At 41.3% G+C, this 22,175-nt stretch overlaps 2 protein-coding genes across 2 annotated transcripts; both read left to right on the top strand.

Moving 5' to 3' along the window:
- Nucleotides 1–2,953: 2,953 nt before the first annotated feature.
- Nucleotides 2,954–10,909, top strand: scamp3 (secretory carrier membrane protein 3). The gene is made up of 7 exons (XM_008280453.1): nt 2,954–3,238; nt 3,680–3,800; nt 4,383–4,511; nt 6,870–7,029; nt 7,125–7,226; nt 7,746–7,863; nt 10,032–10,909. Exons 1-7 carry the CDS (start codon nt 3,053–3,055, stop codon nt 10,167–10,169), a joined length of 954 nt encoding a protein of 317 aa, XP_008278675.1. The 5' UTR covers nt 2,954–3,052; the 3' UTR covers nt 10,170–10,909.
- A 1,519-nt stretch (nt 10,910–12,428) lies between these two features.
- On the top strand, nt 12,429–20,588 carry rnf115b (ring finger protein 115b). Its single transcript, XM_008280442.1, has 9 exons — nt 12,429–12,762; nt 15,718–15,776; nt 15,957–16,017; nt 16,107–16,318; nt 18,153–18,221; nt 18,349–18,427; nt 18,660–18,753; nt 19,739–19,854; nt 20,027–20,588. Exons 1-9 carry the CDS (start codon nt 12,640–12,642, stop codon nt 20,147–20,149), a joined length of 936 nt encoding a protein of 311 aa, XP_008278664.1. The 5' UTR covers nt 12,429–12,639; the 3' UTR covers nt 20,150–20,588.
- Nucleotides 20,589–22,175: the final 1,587 nt, after the last annotated feature.

The following is a 22,175-nucleotide window of genomic DNA, read 5'->3' as shown; positions in this document are numbered from 1 at the left end:
TCACCTGGACAGGTAACCAGTCTATCACAGGGCTACACTTAGAGACAGACAACCAAGCACACTCACATTCACACCTACGGACAATTTACAATCACCAATTAACCGAAGCATGTTTCTGAACTGTGGGAGGAACCCGGAGAACCTGGAGAGAACCCACGCTGCACGGGGAGAACATGGAGAAAGATCCTGGGTGTCCTCACCGGGACCTTCTAGCTGCGAGGCGATGGTGCTAACCACCGAGCCACCTGCTTGCAAAACAGTCACAAAAATGTATGCAGTTTAGTGCAGCAGAACATTTTTCTCCGTTCCTTCCTCAATGATTATCTCATGCACCCTCCTTCTTTAGCAGGCCCACAGGTTGGGGACCGTCAAGTAACCTGCACCTCCGCGTATAGAGCAGCAGATGCCGTTTATACATTATGCATCGCTGTTAACATTCTAATGCTAAAATATGCAGTCAGCGGTGGAGAAAGTATTCAGACCTCATACTGAAGTAAAAGTGCCAATACAGCGATGTAAACACACTCCGTCCTGCATAAAAAAAGTCTAGTTAGGTAAAAGGGGACACGTATTAGCGGCAGAATCTGTCCTGGTTTGGTCCCTCTGGCTTATATAATATTATATATGATGTAATAGGACTATTAACAGCATCAGTGTGTCAACAGCATGTCACTGTTGTTGCAGGTGGAGCTAGTTTGCATTAAGATGATTAATAGCAAAACAAAATAAGGTACACAAATCTGTTTTTCTTCAGTCTTTGCGCCATGTGAGAACTTTAGAGGGGAAAATCTGCTGTTTGGTGGAACTCCCTGACGTCTGAAGTGTGACCCCAAATACACTGGTTTGATCTAAAACCATGTGTTGTGTTTTATCCAATGTGGAAAATCTTTAACTTAAAGGAAACAAATAGCTAAAGCTGTCAGATATATGCAGTGGAGTAGAAAGTGCCGTATTTCCCTCTGAAATGCAGTGACGTGGAAGTAGAAAGTAGCACAAAACAGACATTCAGACGGACTTGCACTTCAACCTTTTATTTAAAATTTATCCTGAGACTTGCTTTTACAATCCGTCAGTCCCTTTTTCTCAATGAAATTGAAATAAACCAGACATTAGAGAGTCTGTGTAGCTTTTCTTCTACCTCTTCACTCGCCGCCGTAGCCTGATAAACAGGCCGACTTGCCGTTTTGTTTCACTTCGCTTATTTACTCCGCTTGAATTGCTGAGCAAATCAAAAAATGCGTGCAGCCATTCAGAGGTCTAAAAGCAGAAAGTGTCTTGTCACGATCTCAGGATTAGGTTGTGAAACTGCGGCCAAGTGAACTGCTTCACGACACCATTTTTTAATCAAAATAGTCCAAACCAGATGACACAGATTAAGGGTGTAGCTGTCGGTGCCTCAGAGTTATGGGCCACCAAGACAGCTTTGCCTCTTTAGGAATAATAAATTTCCATGACTTATGCCGTCTTTGTGTCTTACATGTTCAGCAAACCGTGATATACATCTCAGCTGGATGCTACGGAGTTGTTGCCGGGAAACAGCTCGCGTTTAAGTTATGAACCACTTGTTGCTTGGAAACCGCCACGTGTACTTCCTGTCAGCTGCTGGTATTAGGCAACACCGCAGCAAAATGAACTCAACTTGTGCATGTTTAGGACTTGTTTTGACACTGAATCTAATTTCTACAATTATTTTCAGCTAATCGCGGGACACACCCGTGTGTAAGCCACATGGTGCCGACTCACTCGGGGTCTTGTTCTGGTTCTGATACTGGTCTTAAACAGTCACAGACGATCACTGGGGTTTGTTGTGGGACATAATAAGCAAATGATTAATGAGCAGGGAAAAGCTTTCATCTGATGTACACCATAAGTATTCTGCAGGCGGCTGTGGCTCAGGTGGCTCTGATTCTGATCGTTGGCGGTTTGATCCCCGGCCCCTCCATAGTCGAAGTGTCCTTGGGCAAGACACTGAACCTGAAGTTGCTCCTTGCATGGCAGCTGAGTTGTGTATGAATGATGTACTTCGCTTTGGATAAAAGCTTCTGCTAAATGAAACTGTAAATATCCCCCCCGCATCACGGCAGTCTGTAAGTTCGTGGTCGATTAATTAGCAGAAAATGAAGAATTTAAACACATTTACTCAACATTGCATGACTTTACACATCAGAGGCTCTTGTACTTTCCGTTAGTTTCTGGGTATTTCTGTTCCTACTTTATACTCCACTACACTTTCTTTACTCTCAAAAAACTTTATGAAATGTGACAACTAATAGTAATAATTAGAATCAGAATTAAAAACAAAGGCTTGTTACTGCTAGAACACTCAAATTTCTAATTATTACTTTTGTTAATACTTCAAAATGTCTAACCATGACGTATTCTGGTGCACAAGTTCTAAAACATTTAAATATGTTCACTAACTTTTATTATTTATTCATCAGTTGTTCTGGTTGCATTTGTTTAAGTTTTGTCAGAATTTAGGTATGAACACAAATACATAAAAATCAGAATGACAACATGTAATTGGTTGTCTTTTGTCGTACCGTTTTAAAATGAACTATATTCCAGATCTTCAAGGCTGTGCCTCCTGACTGTAGCTGCATGTAGGTCGAGGTTAAAGGTGACTTCATCGGTACCCGGAGGTAGATTTGTTCTGCAGTAGCAGGAGAAGGCATCTAACAACTCACACAGACATTGACAAGTACTCGCAGGCTCACTGGACTGGATTAAAAGTGAAATAAAAATAAAAGAACCACTAAAATGCAGATATGACAACCCCTGTTAAAAGCATGATACAAAGGGACAATAAATAAGTAAGATCAGGTCGGGCTTTTGTTAAATAGAAATAAAAATAAGACAGACCTTAAAGTAAAGTGCTCTATTTAAAACAGCAGCAGGAACAAAGCCGTTCCTATAGCGTCTAGTCCTAAATCTTGGGACTTTAAATCTCCGTCCAGATGGCGGGAGCTGGAACTCTCTGGCTATGGGACGGGTCACTAGCTTCAGTCGTTTATTCATTTTAACCGCTAAACGTCAGTGAAATGCCTCTTTGATGTTGTCTTCTTTGCCACGTTATTGGTCAAACCGGTGTGTGATGTCTGTCTCTTTTCTAAACACGTTCCAGCCTCCGCCGCCGTATGAAGCCACCTCTCCCTCCGCTCCATCTGTGCCTGCACAGACTCCACCCAGCAGGACGACGCCCACGGAGCCTCGCAACTATGGCTCCTACAACTCTCAGGTATTCACGCTGTGATGTGGAAACACTCGCTTCAGGTGAAGGTTCAGCCTCCGACCCCAAGCTGGATGCACGGAAATGGGGTTGCTCTCATATTTTAAGAATCAGAAATGTGATGAATCAACCCATTCAGTTTCAGTTTCTGTAGCCTGATCCTAGAAAAACCAGCAGGACAAGCTTCTTCATGGTTTCCACCTCAGTCATCAGCAGACTTCTCTGAATAACTCATTCAAACCAGTAGCCCACCTACTTGTAGCTCTGTATTGAGACCTCTGCTCGGTACAAACGCTGATTCATGCAGTAAATTCACACATTTTCAAAGCCTCTCCTCCGTGAATCTCTTTTGATGCTGAGCTTTTTTAAATTTTTTTTTTACATAACCCTTTCCATTATTTACGACCCAGACAGAGCCTTTCTCTTTTACATTTTGTCTCCCCGTGTTAGACTGTGGTGAATGCTACCACGGCAGAACTCCTGAGGAAGCAGGAGGAGCTGGAGAAGAAAGCCCAGGAGCTGGAGAGGAGAGAGCGGAAGCTTGAGTCGCACAGCCTGGGAGCTGGAGCCTGTAAGACATGGAGGAGATGAAGGGAGAAGGGATGCAGATTAAAGGGCGATTTAGGTGAAATCTAAAGCTTTAGTGGCAAATTGTTCCTGGTTCAACCTTTGGTAATGTCTCAGGTTATGTCTCTGAATCAGATTTAGCTTCATTAGCCAGGTGTTTGTACGCATACAAGGAATCAGACTCCTGTGTTTTTGCTCTAGAGGTGAGGGTTGCTGGGAAACAACCTCACGAATATTTAAACAAACATGTAAAATAAGGAAAATGAGTGTTTTTCAGACGATGTGCAGCCTTAGATATGTGTAAAAGAGCATGTTTAATGTACAAAATGAAGGGTTAAATTCAGTTAATGACAATAACTATAGTGTTATTTATGTATTGCATGTTTTTAATGATGAAACCTTAATCAGAAATGTTTTGTGATCTGTAGTAGAGTAAGGGAAGAAAAGTGCAAGAGTTTAAAAATCATGCATCACCTGTGCAGGTTTCATTGACTTAAACATGACTGAATTGGATTTAATAGAGGAAATGGTTGTAGTAGAAGAAACCAGTTTCACTCATGTTGTCCCCTCCCTCTCTCTTCTCCAGCCCGTCAGAACAACTGGCCCCCACTGCCTTCTTTCTGCCCCGTGGGCCCCTGCTTCTACCAGGACATCGACGTGGAAATCAGCCAGCGCTTCCAGCGTACCGTCACCATCATGTACTACTTCTGGATGTGTGAGTTCCTGTAATTTCCCAGCATCACTGTTGTGTCATCATAATGCAGCTCTTTAGGGGTTTGAACGGTGTGAGGGTAAAACTCAGTGGTTTATGCGATCGGACCGGAGCACTGCTGACTCTAAAAGCTCCACGTGTTAGCACTTAAGACTTGCCAGTGGAAGGCAGTAAGAGCTGACTCACGCCTGTGTGACTTCTACTGAACTGTCTGGCGTAACAGCTTGAATGTTTGTACAAAGACTGTCACACTTCAGTGCTAGGTCGAGGAGTTTGGGGCTCCTGCTTCGGACGTGTACAGAAGAAGCAGCTCATTTAACTGCAAGTAAATTAACTGCTGTTAAAGCAATAACCCACACACACACACACACACAAAATCATATTAGTTCTGCACACCTTGTCACTTATACAGTGTACTGGGTAAAAAAAAAAAAAAAAAAGATAAGAGGGTTGTAAAATGATCCCTGTTTTCAGTTCAGGTTCACAAACATCACATCACAAAAAAATCAGTTTAGGTTATGACAAAGTGTCGCTTGATGCTGATTTTGAAAATACAAAGAGAAAGAGAGACAGAAAATGAACTCTGGTGAACATAACGTGAAACCAAACAGAAACCAAAACGTAATTACAATCATGACTCGATAATCCGACCCTTAACAATCCTAAACCTTGCTATCCGACAGGTTTTAAAGAAAAGTGAACAGAACCCATGAAAAACAGCCTTAACATAGCGACAGCCTTGGATTCTGACTCCGACATGATATTTAAAGTCACCAATCAGGATAACGGCGTATTATCTGACTGAACAATCCCACAGATTGGCTACGTTCACACTGCAGGACTTGATGCTCAATGAGGATTTCTTTGTGAGTTCCTTCACATTTTCAGTTAAATGCGACTTGTATGTGATCTGCTGTGTGAACGTCATACGACCCAAAAGTGTCCCGCATGCGCAGAAGAGGACACGACGACGTCACACGCAGCGAGCATGCTCAGTGTTTACGGAAGTAAACATGGATGGTAACGGTGGAGCGTATCTGCCACTCCCCCACCGCCACCGATGGTGGAAACAAAAGTGTGAGCGCTAACTAAACTAGCATCAGCAGCCAAGTACTGCCTGTGTGTTCTGGACACTTCCACCCCATCGGAGCACTGCCCCGGGGTGGAAGTGGCCCCCAACCGGGACGAATATTCTGATATTCATCATTAACTGGATCTGTGTTGTTCAGATTGTCATGACAAGACCAGATACAGGTCGCATAGGAGAAAAAAAAAAAATCTGATTTGGGTCACTTCAGCTGCTGTCTGAACGTATTTACCTTTGATGTCAACTGACGGGCCCGTGCACAAGCTCACCGGTCAGTTAGGCTGAAATCCAGCAATGCGTAGTGTTCTAACAATACACTAGTTATTATAACAACTATGAACAATAATTAACAACTAATGAGCCTTCCAGCATCAAGCCCTCCTTGTATCTCGACCTCCGTGTTGACAATCCAACAGCCTTGCTATCCTACATAAAAGAAGGTTTTACATTTAATGTCGGATTATCGAGTCACGACTGTAAATAAAAATGTGTAAAATCTTGCGTATAGAAGAATACACGCTGTTTTATTTTACTGCTGAATGCTGCAATACAGATGTTACTCTTTACACGTGTGACCCACCTGCAACTGCTTTAAGAAATAAGTTAAAGTAAGATATTTACTCTTAACATTGTGTTCAACATTAACATCGTATATTTTAGTTTCTCAATATTTTCTCAGTGGTTTGAAGCTGCAGTCCTTTTCAAATCGACATATTGATTTTCTTAATAAAATGAGAACAAGAAACAAGAACGAGAGGCAACGTAAGATTAGAAAACGATACCAGCAGGGGTCGAGCTATTGAAAACAGAAGGGACAAACAAGAGGCCTTTGTTGGGCAGCTGATGAAAGCCATGATGTATGTGGACGAACAGATCCTTGAAGAAACTGATGATTTACTCTTGTACTCAGTTTAAACTCCAGCATTGAAAAAAAAAATAAAAATGGGATCGTAAAAAAAAAACAAAAAACAAAAAAAAAACAGATTATAAATAAAAAATGGGTTTGACATCTTCTGGAGTTCTGAGCCTGGAACAACCAAAGGAGCCGGTTCTAAACCCAGCGGTAGGCAAAGAGAAGCAGCAATAAATGGCTTCATATTGCATCAGCCAAAATCCTGACAAATTGCCTTTTTTTTTTCCCAAACGGGGGGAAGGGTGGCTCGGATTCAGAGTTTTTATCCCTGAACTCACACTGCACTGCTTTTCCCTTTTGTTCATTCATCTCTTTGTTGGCTGTGTCTCCTCTTTGTTTGTTTTAATCGCTCTTTATCTAGTCTGCACTTGCACGCTGCTCTTCAACCTGATCTCCTCCCTGGCCATGTTCTGCGTGGATCCCTCCGGTGGTGTTGGCCTGGGCCTCGCCATCCTCTGGGCCCTGCTCTTCACTCCCTGCTCCTTCGTCTGCTGGTACCGACCCGTGTACAAAGCCTTCAGGTGTGCATTTTTTATTTTTTTTAATCCTCCTCTTGCTGCTTGGTTTAGTTTTTCTTTTGGCTCCGTCTGCGCTAAACTGTTTCTCTCTCTTCTAGGAGTGACAGCTCCTTCAACTTCTTCGTCTTCTTCTTCGTTTTCTTCGCCCAAGTGGTCACCTACGTTATAATGGCCATCGGCATCCCTGGATGGGGCTTCAGGTGGGTCTGAGTTCTGTTTTTTACTTGTTAAATCCTGCATAAAAACACAGTCTGGATGAAGTAAATAAAATCCCCTGCTCGTGCACAATGCTCAGCAGCCATGAGGCTCTTTTAATGTCATAGTGGTGAAAACACAGGTGTAACTAATACCACTAACAATGGCTTTGTTCCACTTAAGTGTCCCAGTAAGCCAAGTGATGCAAGCAAAGCCCCGACACTACCTAATTAAATAGCAGCTATTATTAATGCGCAAGTCTGCTTAAGTTGAATAAGGCAGGAGAACTTTTTCCAGTTGATGGTTGTCAACTAAACACAGTGTTCTAATTTAAGCTCAATGCTGACAGAACAAAGATAATGAGCGCATAACAAGCGGCAGGTGTAAATACCATTATCAGGATAACTTATTCAGACACTGATTGCTTTTTAATTCCAAGTGCAAATTAGAATATTAATTGACTTCTCTCTTATCGTGTTTTTAAATCTCTCTCTCTGTCTTCGTTTTCTCCTCTTCCCCCTCAGCGGCTGGATCGTGAGCCTGGCTGCTCTGAGGACCAGCGTCCCTGTCGGTGCGATCATGATGATAAATGCCATCCTCTTTACTGCCCAAACCGCCATGGGGGTTGTCATGCTGAAGAAGGTGAATAAATGTGTTTACACTCGGGGGAAATTCACAGGTGCTGGCTCAAATTAAAGGCTGCGCTTTTTGACAGGGTGTCAGTCACGCTATCCCTGTATGCGCTAATTAAGAGGATATTCAGAGTTGGACCATTAAAAACAGAACGTCCTCAGAGCGTTAACACGAGTGTGTGACTTGTATGGAGTCACTGGGTGTGTTTACCTGAAAGTTGGTTTCCTGGTTTTGATCTAATTTGAGTAGAGCTCGTGTCCCGCTATACGTTAGCATGAGAGTATTTAGCAGGTTTTTGGTGTTTACATGCCACAACATCTTTATTTCTACTCCTCCTGCTGCCATGTTGTGGTTTCTCAAAGCCAGCTAGATGCTAATCCAGATGCCTGTAAAGTTGAAGCAGGGTTTGGGCTTAGCGAGGTAACTTCAGGTTGGGTTTTTATCAGGGCTGTGACGATCATTTACTTTACATAGTAGCTCATGCTCTAAACCAGAGATCTCCAGCTCCGGTCCTCGTGAGCTACTGTCCTGCAGGTTTTAGATGTTACTGCAACACACCTGACTCAAATTAATGGATCATGAACAGAACTTGTGTTGAACTTGATAACAAGCTGTTGGAGATCCCAACAGCTGAAACCCAACCTGAAGTTACCTCGCTAACCCCAAACCCTGCTTCAACTTTACAGGCATCTGGATTAGCATCTAAGATGGTTTTGAGAAACCAGGACATGGTAGCAGGAGTAGAAATAAAGATACTTCAGGTTGGGTTTTTATCAGGGCTGTGACAATCATTTACTTTACATAGTAACTCGTGCTCTAAACCAGAGATCTCCAACTCCGGTCCTCGTGAGCTGCTGTCCTGCAGGTTTTAGACGTTACTGCAACACACCTGACTCACATTAATGGATCTCCAACAGCTTGTTGTCAAGTTCTACACAAGTCTGTTAGTGATCCATTCATGTGAGTCAGGTGTGTTGCAGCAACGTCTAAAACCTGCAGGACAGTCGCTCTCGAGGACCGGAGTTGGAGATCCCTGCTCTAAACTTATAAAACTCCACCTCCTGGCCAGTCATTTCTCTTTGAAAATGGCATCAGCATCACTAGAACATCCCGTGGAGCTCGGTGCATAGACAGTGAGAGGAAGGTTAGAGTTCTGCCAAACTGCCCTTGGTTTTCCCTGACCAGCATAGAAGGTTCTCAGTGATCTTTATTTTATTTTTTTGGCTGCGAACAGTTTATTCAGATCTCAGTGATGTGGCAATGATATTATGAACCTATAAACCTGTGCGTTCACACACAGACAGTTTTTTATTTATTTACTTATTCTCCTTCCTGGCTTTAGCTGCAGCAACAGTGTCGCTTTTTGCCTGTATCGTATTTTTAAACTCCTCGTATTGGTTTAGGATTACAGCTTGTTGTCCGTGTGAGAAGTGTGCAGCTCTACACCTGGCCATGTTTGCAGTTGGTCGTCTGGTGCCAACGCCGTCCCGTTTACGTGAACGCGCTTATAGCTGCATTTAGAAATCCTGGGTTGACTCGCCGAGTTGACAGTCAGCTCAGCGAGACTGTTGGGCTCAGTGAAGCCGGAGAACAAAAGCATTTCCTCGGTGCGTTGACCTTGTTTTGTAGTGCAGGCCTGTGGTTTCCGAACTTGCATGTAATACACGTAATCAGGATGTAAAAAGGGTACACATTTAAATAGTTTTGCCTCTCAGCCGGACATTCAAGCACAAATGACGTTAATGTGACCATCAGAGGCTAACTGGGGTTCAGCTTTGCTCAGGGTCAGAGATAAAAGCCTGCGATTACTCTGCTGCACCTTTGTTGGAGTCCCTGAAGAGTCAAGGGAAATATGGATGAAAATATGGGTTGAAAATGTAGGTAACAACACAAAACCTGAATGTGGATTTAGCTTTTAAATGCTATTAGTGAGGCTGAGAACGACTGAGACTCGATGAGCTCTATTTACACTTATGACCTGGTCTATGCAAATACTCTCACCGCTTTGCCCAGGTGGTCCACTTACCATGAAGGCAGCGAGCAGATAACAAGCAGGCTGAAGAATAGCCGCAATATCAGGTTGTGGGGGATCGCTTTCACCCTCATAGCGCGCATAATGCGATGATGAATTGCCGCATGTATCGGATGTCACTGTACTCTGCTCTTCCCCGCTCCAGATCCACAGCCTGTACAGGCAAACCGATGCCAGCTTTCAGAAGGCCCAGGCTGAGTTCGCCACCGGAGTCATGGCCAATCAGGCCGTACGCCAGGCAGCCGCCACCGCCGCCCAGGGGGCCTTCACCGCACCGCGATAGAGAGGAGCGACCAGGGCTGGGAGGGTAAGACGTGGGGGAGGTGAAGGGCCTTCACGGGTTGATAGAGGATCAGTTCAGTATTTATTTCCCCCCACAAGGTGATTTGAATTTAATAAACTTCAGGGCACTGCATGAGACAGGGTGGGGTTGTCTAGTAACTGAAACGTGTACAGGACCAGTTAGCTACGTTGCCAAATCAGGAGTCCACTAAGAAATCGTACAAGTTGATTCGAGAAACGGAAAGATGATGTGAAAAATAACAAGATGCTGAAGCTGCATGAAGTTTGATGCGGCCGTTCGAAGTGTCAGCGAATGCAGGGAACATGCTTTTTTATATGAAAAGACAAGATGTGTGCCAAGTGGGTTCTAGTGCTAGCCTGGATATTTACCATGTCTGTTGTGTTTCTGAGGGGCCACGTTTAGAACAAAGTGCAAAAGTGGGTCTGAACACTAAAATGTGGCTATCTTTGTATTTGATCCATGACTGCGAGGCTCAACTCTATTCAGCACTTCTTTTTTTTTTTGTTGCATAAGTGTAAACTAACAAGTTGTTTTACAATTACAAATGAGAATGCCTATTTACTGTGTTGCCAAAAAACCTCTCATACTGTAAAGATGATGAACATGTGTTGTTTTGGTTCTGGTACCTGTCACTGTTCTGTTAGTGCTGCTTGTGGTTAATATGATTATTACAAGTCACTGTCTTGGTTTTAATAAAAATATATTGCCATGCTTTCACAGTCTGCTGCTGTTGTTATGGCCTTGTCTTACTGGCAAGATAGGAAACTCCAGATTTTTTAAAATTTGAGATGTTAGGGTGAAGTGGAACGTTAGATATGGTCAGTTTTTATTACAGGTCTTCTCTTGGATGCTTGTGTAATTGTTCAACAGCACTGAGATCATTTCACTGGTCTAAGAAAAACCAGAGGAATGATTTTGAAGTAACATGATCTAATATTTGACAGTAAAATAATCCTCCATGTGTTTTTTTTTTGCAAGAGTATACCTATATAAACTTTTTATTACTGTTAACACAAGAGTTACATGGAGGATTATCCATTCGTACAACGTTGTATTATCTCGCTGTAGCATTAGCTAACTAGCTTGCTAGCTTACTAGCAAATTAGCCAAACATTCCTGTTGAATTGTTAAAATTATTTATTGTATACATTTTTTAAATTAATGATAATGGAATAAAGTTATATGGAGGATTATACATTAGTTTAAACAAATAAAACAATTTTCTGTAATATGTGAAAATTTAAGAGGACGATTGAGGAAAAAATGGCCAATGACATTAATGCTTTTCAATTCTCTAGCTTGGCTAATGTTAAATTTCTAATAAATTATGTACACTATCAGCTAATACAGTAGCATAATAGCTAACAGCATTAAAAAAAGAGGTATTATCTGTCTAAAAGTCTAACTAGCTGGCTTTGTTAAGCTAATCACGTTATATTATCTTGCTGTAGCATTAGCTAACTAGCTTGCTAGCTTACTAGCAAGTTAGCCAAACATCCCCATTGTTAAATTGTTAAAATTATTTATTGTATACATTTTTTTTTTATCAATGATAATGACGTAAAGTTATAAGTTTTGTCTCAGGCCCCTCAGCTGTGATTTAATTGGCAATAATCAAACTATTTAAAAAGAAAATTGTCTTTTGAATGTGTTATTTAACATTTATGTTGCAGTTAAAGTCAAAGCACCTTCAAAATGTGAGAATGTAGTTCATTTAACTTATAAGTAAGACGTTTGTATTGCTCAAAGTGACCCTGTTTAAGTTTTCACATTTGTAATAAAGTTGTAGTATAACATTTAGAGGATAATTCACTTGTTTATTCACTAAAGCATGCACCTTGTGTATATATTACATACATACATTTTCAATAAAAAATGTTATAAATATTTTCAGAGAATAGAGGTTCTCTTTGCCTGGTTTACCCTAAATTAATGTTTAACTGAATAATACTGTTAACTCTCAGTAACTGATGCCGTTGCTAGAAAACAGGCTGTTAGCCCTGAAGCTAAGCTAGTGTTTCTAGATGTTTTTCCATTTTCTACATCATAATCTGTATAATTTAAATCTGTACCGTGTTTTTTAAAGAGAAAGCATCACCCTCGGTTATTCTTTTATTCTCTGGCGACCCCCAACACGCTGGGAGGACACTGCATCCTCGGTGTCAACTTGTTGCTTCTGCTTCTTTCTTCTTTTTTTTTTTTTTCTTTCTTTTTCTTTTCTTTTTTTTTTCTTCTTGCAACTTGATCTTAACCGCGGCGACCAAAACAGGAGACATATCAAGCTGGTGATTCTGGCACTTAAAATTTAAGTTGATTGTGTAACCGGTGTAAAAATAACCCCCCTGTGTGCAGCGTGTTTCTAAAACCGACGGCGCGGGGATTGTGTCTCGGTCCGTGCGCAGCGGCTCGCGCTCCGGTGTGGTGACTTGTCAGCGGCTCGGAGACTTTTATGGGCTGCAGCACCGACGTCAGGACACTGCGCTTCACCGTGAAGATGGCGGAGGCTGCCGAGGCACCACAACACCGGTTTTTCTGTCACTGCTGTAAATGTGAGACAAACCCCAAACTCCCGGTGAGTCGCTTTGGAGCAGCTTCTTGTTTTTTTCTTTACTATTCCGGCCCTGCGTAACATCCACGAACCCCACAGAGCCACGATCTAACACTTTCAGATTGGTTTCATTTCTACAAAACGTGCAGGTTTCACTGATTTATTCGCATTTGTTTGCTGCTGTATATTATAATTACTGGCATCACAAACGTTGCCTCTAACGGTGGCTTGGCGGTTGTTGCCGTGCGCACAGCGACGCACTAAACTCTCAGATCGGAGCGTAAAGTCTGGCGACCCGCGGTGCCATATTTAGAAGCGCCACTGTTGGCGACTCGGTGTCCAGTTGTCTACTGTCAACTGCGTGTGAGAGACGTAAGAGGGGCTGTGTGGGTGTCACCACATGCACCACCACGGTCTTCATGATCCGCTGCATGCCACAGAGCGTCACATAGGTGCGTCTGGTTCAGCTGAGTCGTTCCTCTCTGTGTGCAGCTTAAAGACAGAACTTTTATTTCTTTGGCTGATTTCTCCAGGAGTTAAGACACTGAGCTCACAGTGGAAGTGGCCACCAGTGCGCATTTGACACCTTTCATGGCACAATTACGCACAAATATGGAGCAAAAGTGCAACTTAGCAGGAGTTCTAACACATGGCCACGCACCCCACAACTCCACCAGAACATGTGGACCAGAGCCCTGAGGCCTGTAGAGTTCTGCTTATGATTCAAAAGCTCACATTAAAATACCTTAAGGTTTAAATGTGCATCTCTCCAACTACCAGTCAAATTAGTGGATAAGTATTGAATCCTTCAATTGTTATGATCCTTAACCCCTTAAGACCTCCATATGCATGGACATCACATTTTGGGTTATATTACCACAGTAGCTAATTTCTCAATATTTATTTATTTATTTATTTATTGTATATTAATTTTAATTGTATTGTTTTTTAAAAATATTTTTAGTACATATTTTAAAATATATTTTTATTTTCTTTATTTTTGTATTATTGTTTTATTTTATTATTTTATTATTAAATAGCAAAAAGAAATTAAAAAAAAAATGCATATCAAACAAGAGCTCAGGTTTCAAGAGGTTAAAGATCAATTTAAAAATGCAGAATCTGAAAATACTTCCCTCCCTGTGTCCCCGTCCACATACCTCTGCTGTTTAAGGATCACTTATCTGGCATTGTGACTTCACTTTTTTGAAAGTTGACCTTCGAAATAACAGGAACAGTGGAGTGTGTAGCACAAGCCCAGCTAGAATCAAACAGCCACCGGGTTTTGTGGCTTTGACTATGAGTCTTAGTTCTAAAACGGAAATAATAAAGCTGCAGAAGCTCACAATGACATCTTAGATAATAGTGTGCTTCTAACTTTATGGCAGGAAAGACCTTCTCATCTGTCAGTGTGACAGTCACTTTGTTTGATTCTGTCCAGCAACATTTAATAAATGAAAAATTACAAATATTTTAAAAATCTTTTCTCTAGTTGCAGACCAGATGAAGGCTATAACTTTTTAAAACTTTTATTTCTGTTGCTGGGAACCTTTCATGGCACAACTACACACAGAAGTGCACCTTAGCCAAGAGCTTTAATATGTGACCATGCACACTTTAACTCCACCAGAAAATGTTGTGCAGGTTTAAATGTTCTCCTGGAAAATTAAATTGAAAATCTAAAGGTGTAAACATCCACTCCTCCAGCCAACAGCCAAATTTAATGAGTAAATATTGAATTCTTGATATGTTATCATCATTAAAGATTCATTTAAACTCGATTTAAAAATGTAGAATCAGAGAATAGTTCCCCCAACGTGTCCCTGTCCACATGCTTCTGTTTTAAGATGTATCGATGTTGTGACTTCACTTTTTTAAAGCTGACAGTCAGAATAACAGGAGAAATGGAGCACGCAGCACAACCCTGGCTAGAATCAAACAGAGGACTGGGTTTTGAGGCTTTGACGATGTTTCTTAAAGGTAATAATGCAGCAGCAGCAGGAGACAATAGCATCTTAGATAATAGTGTGCTTCTAACTTTATGGGAAGTGTTTAAGAAAGACTCTAATATTTTTATATTGACCTTGTTTGATTCTGTCCAGTAACCTTTAATAAATAAAGAATTTTTTTCTCTCTTTGCATCCCAGTGTAACGACATAACTTTTCAACTTTTACTTTTTTTTGCTGGGAGCTGATTTCTCCAGGGTGATTCTAAATTGTCCGTAGGTGTGAATGTGAGTGTGGTTGTCTGTCTGTAAGTGTAGCCCTGTGATAGACTGGCGACCTGTCCAGGGTGTCCCCTGCCTTCGCCCTAAGTCGGCTGGGATAGGCTCCAGCCCCCCTGCGACCCAAGTGAGGATTAAGCGATGTATAGATAATGGATGGATGGATGAGTTCTCCAGGAGGTGAAACACTGAACGAACTGAGCAGCTACTGGAGCTCAGTTTCTGTGCACCTGACACTTTAAATTCTGCACAGACAAAGAGTAAAAGTGCACCTTAGCTAGGATTTAAAAACTAATAGGGCCGTGCAGCCCTTAACTCCCTCAGAAAATGCTCAGCAGACCCCAAAGTGCCTGCAAATTTCTATTTATATCTGAATATTCACACTGAAAATAAAATCTTTCCACTCCTCCGTCCAAATTGTGGCCAAATATCGAATCTTTCATTTGTTATGATTCTAAGCGATGTCAGTTTTAAGGTTTGTTGTCGTGGTTTATGTGCTTCTGTTGGGGAAAAATCTCTTTATTTTGTCTGTAGTTTTAATTATTCACCAGCCAGAATCAAACCAAACACTGTGACTGTGTGCAGAGAGTTCTGAAAAGGTATTATTAATGGTCAAACATCTGTGCCCGACCACGTCGGTGCTCTTAAACCCCTGCACCTCGCTTCTACAATGCCTATAATCATAAAATAAAATGAGAAATTTTAGTGTCCACGTTTTTTGGCCATGATGTGAGGCATTTCTTTTCTCCTTCAGGATTTCGTTTGCCCCAGATGTGACTCTGGCTTCATCGAGGAGGTGGCTGAAGACTCCAGGTACTGCTCAGCTTTGGTGCTTTAACGTGTTGTTTTTCATTTTTTAAGGAGAGAAACTCACTTTCTGATTCATAAAGCGAGTACTTAAATGCCTAGATAAAAGCCTGGAGTGTCAGTGGTTCAAACTTTTTGAAAACACAAGCTCTTCATTTGCACTGCTGACAGATTTCTCTTTTCTAGTCTCCTGCAGGACAGCGCAGCACCAGCGACCAGCGACGACTCAAACTCATTGTTCTCAGAAGTATGTCCGAACAAATGGCATTTTAATCAGAACATTCCTCCTTCTCTAAGGATTTGTTTGACTCTTTGCTTCTCTGGTCTCTCTCCAAGTTATGGCAGCTGCTGTTTATGGAGCGCTCTGCCCTGCTGTCGCATCCGCCCTCCTCCGAGTCCGACCCAGGTGACGGCGAGCAGGTATCTGCAGGACAGAGCCGTCCTTCTTCGGCCCCGCCGGGCGCTGCCGAGGCCAGAGAACCAGAATCTCCCGCCAACCCTGATCAGGAGAGGTCGCCCAGGCCTGAGCAAAGGCCTGCAGTGGAAGGGTGTGTGGACACGGTATACAGAAACATCAGCGAGACGGTTTTCTGGTTATTTTTCTCTCTGTCTCCGTTGTTACCGTAGAACCAATGACTAATGACATCTGGTTCACACCTGAACAGCACAGTTTGTGTTAATAGATAGAAAGGTTTCCCAGGAACAGCAACAAGATAAATTTACTACCAGTAAATTTGCAATCGTAAAAAAAGAAGAAAAAAAAGAACCGTGTGTATCAAGGCAGTCTTAAGTTTCCAGTGACTCCTACAGCTCTTAATGTTCGATTAGTGAATCATTAAAGCATATGATGCATGAAGCTTCTTTCACAGATTTGTTTTGAAAAATCTGTTGAGTCAAAAATATACATACAGCAACATGAATGATGAGTTTTGATGTAGAAAGTTGTTAGTGGCCTCCTCTCTGTTAGTCTGAGGCTGTTTTGCTGCCAGTGGAACAATAAAGGAGGAGAATTACCTCCACTGGGCTGCACGGTGGCTCAGTGGTTAACACCGTTGCCTCGCAGCAATTAGGTCACCGGTTGGCGTCCCGGTGAGGACACCTGGGATTGTTCTGCGTGAAGTCTCCATGTTCTCCCCGTGCAGCGTGGGTTCTCTCCGGGTTCTCCGGCTTCCTCCCACACAGTCCAGAAACATGTTGAGGTTAATTGGTGATTCTAAATTGTCCGTAGGTGTGAATGTGAGTGTGCTTGGTTGTCTGTCTCTAAGTGTAGCCCGGTGATAGACTGGTTACCTGTCCAGGTGAACCTGCCTTCACCCTGAGTCAGCTGGGATAGACTCCAGCCCCCCATGACCCTAGTGAGGATTAAGGTGTAGAGATGATGGATGGATGGATGGAATTATCTCCACATTCTTAAGGAAAATCTAAAATCATCAGCCAGAAGGTTGGATCTTGGATGTAGTTGTGTGTTCTGATAAGACAATGACCCCAAACGCACATCAAAAGTGGTAAAGAAATCTGGCTAGAATTGGTCTCTTCGAAGTCCTGACTTAAATCCCATCAACAAACTGTGGACGGTGCTGAAGAAACAAGTCTGTGTCAGAAAACCAACAAATCTAGTTGAACTGCAGCACTTCTATCAGGAGGAGTGGTCGAATATACAGCCAGAAGCTCTTAGGCGGCTCCCAAAAGTGCCGAGCTGATGAGAAAACAGCTAAAGGACATTTAACCAAATATTAGTATTGACCCAGCAGATTCTGTCATATTTCCAGAAGACCTGTAATAACTCTAGGATCCAACCAAAATGCTTGATTGTTTTTTGTGACAAGGACACAAACGTTTCAATTATTTTATTATAGAAAGTTCAAACTTATAGGCATCATTGGAAACTCTAGACTGCCACGATATAAATAAGCTTTTATTCACAACTATATGTATCGGTTCTTTATATAATCAGAGAACACTTATTGGTTTTAAAAGGAGACTGAACTGTTAATATAACGTATGTAGTCGTGAAATGTTTCCCATTACAACAAGATGAAAAGATAAAAATGTGCCTTTTTTTTTAAACACGCTGGCTCTTAAAGACCAACTCTTGAGTAATATGTGACTGTAAAACGGCCTGGTTATTGCATTAGCCTGATGGAGCTGGGATCTCTGTCTAATTATTTGATATTTACTGCTGCGAGTCATTACTCTTCATCTCAGGTTTACTGTAAATACTACAGAACATTTAATTAACGGGAACGGCCTCATACATCAGCTGATTTACTAACTCAAATAATAGAGTATAAAACGAAGGTCTGAAGCTGTTGAGTAGACGGTGAAAGTCCTCTGAACGCTCTCTAACCAGACATCTCTGCTCTCTGTTCTCGCTCTTTCAAGGATTGTGCAGCAGTTCTTGGCCGGCCTGTTTGCCAACAACGGAAACCCCGGTGCTGCACCAGCTGCACTGTAAACGCCTTTTAATTCTCGTTTCGCATCATTTGCTTCTGACTTCGTCTAACGTTGTGTGACAACCTCCCCGCCTCATGCTCTCTCTTTCTCTCGCCCTTCTGCTCTCTTTCGGTTTCCCTCTCAGATCCAGCATGCTGCAGTTGCACTCGAACCCAGGAGACTACGCGTGGGGTCAGGGAGGTCTGGACGCTGTCATTACGGAGGTTAGTGGTGCCAGAGCTGGAGAGTATAAAGCTCTGTGACAACTTTATTAGTTTTAGCATCACTTCCTCTTCTTCTTTCTCAGCCTTTATTAATGAAACATCATCTCTTGACACACACATCTCTCTCTCTCTGTTTATGATCAAACTTGTTATTTGCTGTTTAGTTTTCATGTTTTTGCTCATTATTAGAATATTGCTGCCATACTACTTGTGTTCTCTCCTACTCATCCAGCTATTAGGACAGTTGGAGACCACAGGTCCTCCCCCTGCTAAAAAGGAGATGATCTCATCCCTGCCAACAGTTTGCATCTCTCAAGAACAGACAGGTGGGGATTCCAGCATGGCATCACATGATCACTCCAATACATCTTGTGTTTGGAGCTTGTTTTTTTTGTTTTTTTTAAATGTGGCTTGTGTGGCCGGATAGCTCAACAGTTTGGGCAGGCGACCCATGTACAACAAAAAAGAAAATCTGTAAAATAACTCTTAATTTTATGCACCAAAAAAAAGTTTAAAAAAAGTTAATTTCTTATCATTTTTCTTCTCTTAAATCTTTTCTTTCCCTCCTCCTACTTTGGGTTTTCTCCCTCTGTTTTTCTTTGCTATCTAATTTTCCTTCTGGCATCTTTCCTTCCATCTTCCTCGTATCTATCCTGTCTTATCTCCTTTCCTCCTCATATCTTTCCTTTGCTCTTTCTATGTCACTCTCCTGTCTTTCCTTCCTTCCTGTATTCTGTTCTATTCTTCCCTATTTCTACCCTTTCTCCCTTTGTATTATTTCTCCTTCTGTCTTTCCTTACTTCCTCATAAGTTTGTTGACCTCCTCCATCCTTTCCTTCTTATATCTTTTATTTACCTCATTCTTTCCTTTCTTCCCTCATCATATCTCTCTTTCCCTCCTCTTATCTTTCTTTCCCATCCCCCCTCTATCCTTCCTGGCCTCCTTCAATCCCTCCTTTCCTCCTCCTTTATTGCAAAGATAAGGCCACTTAGCCATGAAGGACATAGTTATGAGCCACATTAGTAACTCATAATTAAATGCTTTTTGGCTCGGATGCAAACTGCTTCTAAAAAGGCGGCCGCTCGCGAAGGTGCTGCAGACAAATGAATGGCGTCACTCAGCTCACAGTATTAGTTATACATTTTAATGACTTATTACTGTTAAAACGTGATTTATCGAGGGCTGGAGCACAAACGTGTTACACTGTAATAGCCTGTAGGCCTGTCGTGCACATTTGAGCTCTAATGAATCATCACGACACACTCTCTGATACTTTCTGCTTCTTTCCTTCTGTTTCTTGTTTCTTCCAGATTGCAGACTCGAGTGTCCAGTTTGCAGGGAGGAGTATTCATTAGGGGAGTCTGTCAGGAAGCTTCCCTGCCTCCATCACTTCCACAGTGAATGTATAGTGCCGTGGCTGGAGCTGGTAAGGACGAGGAGTGGGAATGAGGGCTTTGAAGGAATGTAATCAAAAAGGTTTTTTTTAGTGTTGATGCAGTTTTTTAACCAGAAGGTGATGCTTTCCTCACGTTGCAGCAGATAGTGTCGTGTCGCTTAATTTCTGCCGACTCGTTAACAAGTTTTCTCTCGTCTCACAGCATGACACCTGCCCAGTGTGCCGGAAAAGCCTCGATGGTGTCGATAACAGCCTGCTGCCCACATCAGAGCCCCCAGAGGCCCGGTCCATCAGGACGGAGCAACAGGAGAGGCAGGCGATCTGAGAAACAGGCCAACGACTCTACCTCCTCGTTCAAGCTTCTCACCTCAGGCCTTCCCCTCCACACCGACCGCTTTTAAATAAAAACACGTCACACGTAACGTCCCAGTCACACTCTGCAAAGGACCTTTATGTTTTCTACTCCGGCACGTTCACTGTTTCGATGCTACACCACGCACAACAGGATGGAGCAGTTTGCTGACGAGACGCGGAGGCGACGCGTCCTTCTCGCTGCGCTGCCCTTTTAGGTGCTTTTCTGAATGACTGACTTTGATGTCATGAACTAATCGCCGCCGAGCTGCCAGTGGTTGTCAAAATGACGGGAGCTCACAGAGTTATGGAGTAACACGTTCGTTATCCTCTTGGTAAGACAGTTTCTTAATGCAGTGTTTTGATAACTTTTTACCAAAGCTGTTATTAAAACTCAAACCCTGTGACCCTCAGCCTCTGCACCTTCTTTCATTTCTCTAATTCTGTGGGATTCAGGGGCAGATATGAACAAATTCAGTACCGTCAGATCTTGAACCTTCAGATACTTAAAACCCTAATATTAACTTGACTTCCATTTTAAATCAGCAGTCTCCTGTATGTAGCCTAAAAAACAATATTATTATTGATAGTACTGATGCAAGTAGTAGTTGATAATCAAATGACAGTTTAGGTAAAGAAGAATAGGTAACTGCAACTGATTATTTTTATTCTTCATTTTGATTAGTTTGATGATAACATTTGATAAATTGTCAGAAAATGAAACTGCCCATCAGCAAGACCCTAAAAGACTTGAGTTTGACTATATGTGTCTAATCCAATCAAATTTAGTTTAACAAAACATAGTAGAATATTTAAAGACAGCAGTTTACAGTATGTAGCTCACACAACAGAATATAAATGGTAGCTTGTGGGTAACGTAGGAGTCAGTAACAGATGATGAAATAATAATAATAATAATAATATTATGTGTGATAATCATTCGATAATCAAGTAATTCATTAACCAAAAATTATTTTAAATAATTGCTGGTTTCAGGTGTCAAATGTGAGTAAATGTGTACATCTATACTTGGCAGAAAAATGCTTAACAGACTGATTAATAATGAAAATAATCACCTGTAGTCCAAATAGAATAGAGTCGGTGAAAGTGACAGTCTATAGCTTTGCAGCTGATTGTTTTTCCATCAGTATATCGACTGTCACCGACCCTCCAAAGGACTTCCTAATAAATATTTCATACATTAATTATATCGCTGCAAACTGTGTAACCTGTATTGTATAGAAAAAGATATTAACAGATGGATCAATCATACAAAAATAATCAGTTGAAGTCCATTATTTACAAAGAAATTTAAACAATTGCTGGTTTTAGGTCCCAAATGTGAGAACTCTGCTCCATATGACTGCACAACGTATATCTATATTTTATTATTATTTTTAAGTTCTTTAGCAGCAAGCTCTTGTTTGATATGCATTCTTTATTTATCTTGACTGTTTCATCTGATCAAATAGTAAAGAGAATAAAAAATATACAGAAAATAAAAATATATTTTTAAAAAATGTATAGAAAAATGTAAAAATAATGAAATAAAATAATAGAAATAATAAAAAGAAATGAACTACTGTGGTAATATAACCCAAAATGTGATGTACATGCATGTAGACGCCAGGTCTTAAGGGGTTAAATACATCAACTGATAGATTGATCAATAATAAAAAATAATCAGTTAAAGTCCGTTGTTCATAAAATACATAAATGTAAGAACTCTCCTCCATATCATTGCACATTTCATTTTTATTTCATTATTATTTTTAAATACGCCAATCGACAGATTGATCAATAATAAAAGTAATCAATTAAAGTCCATTATTTACAAAAAAATATGAAAAATTGCTTGATTTAGGTCCCAAATATAAGAACTCTGCTCCATATGATTACACACTCTATATCTATCTCTCTATGTATATATTAATAAATATGCCAATTAAGATTGATGAATTATAAAAACAATGAGTTGAAGTCCATTATTTACAAAAAAA

This window comes from Stegastes partitus, unplaced genomic scaffold, assembly GCF_000690725.1.
Source record: "Stegastes partitus isolate 25-593 unplaced genomic scaffold, Stegastes_partitus-1.0.2 Scaffold6, whole genome shotgun sequence".
In the NCBI taxonomy this organism is placed as follows: Eukaryota; Metazoa; Chordata; class Actinopteri; family Pomacentridae; genus Stegastes; species Stegastes partitus.
Note: the sequence above shows the minus strand (reverse complement) of the source record. Positions and strands in the feature narration are given on the sequence as shown.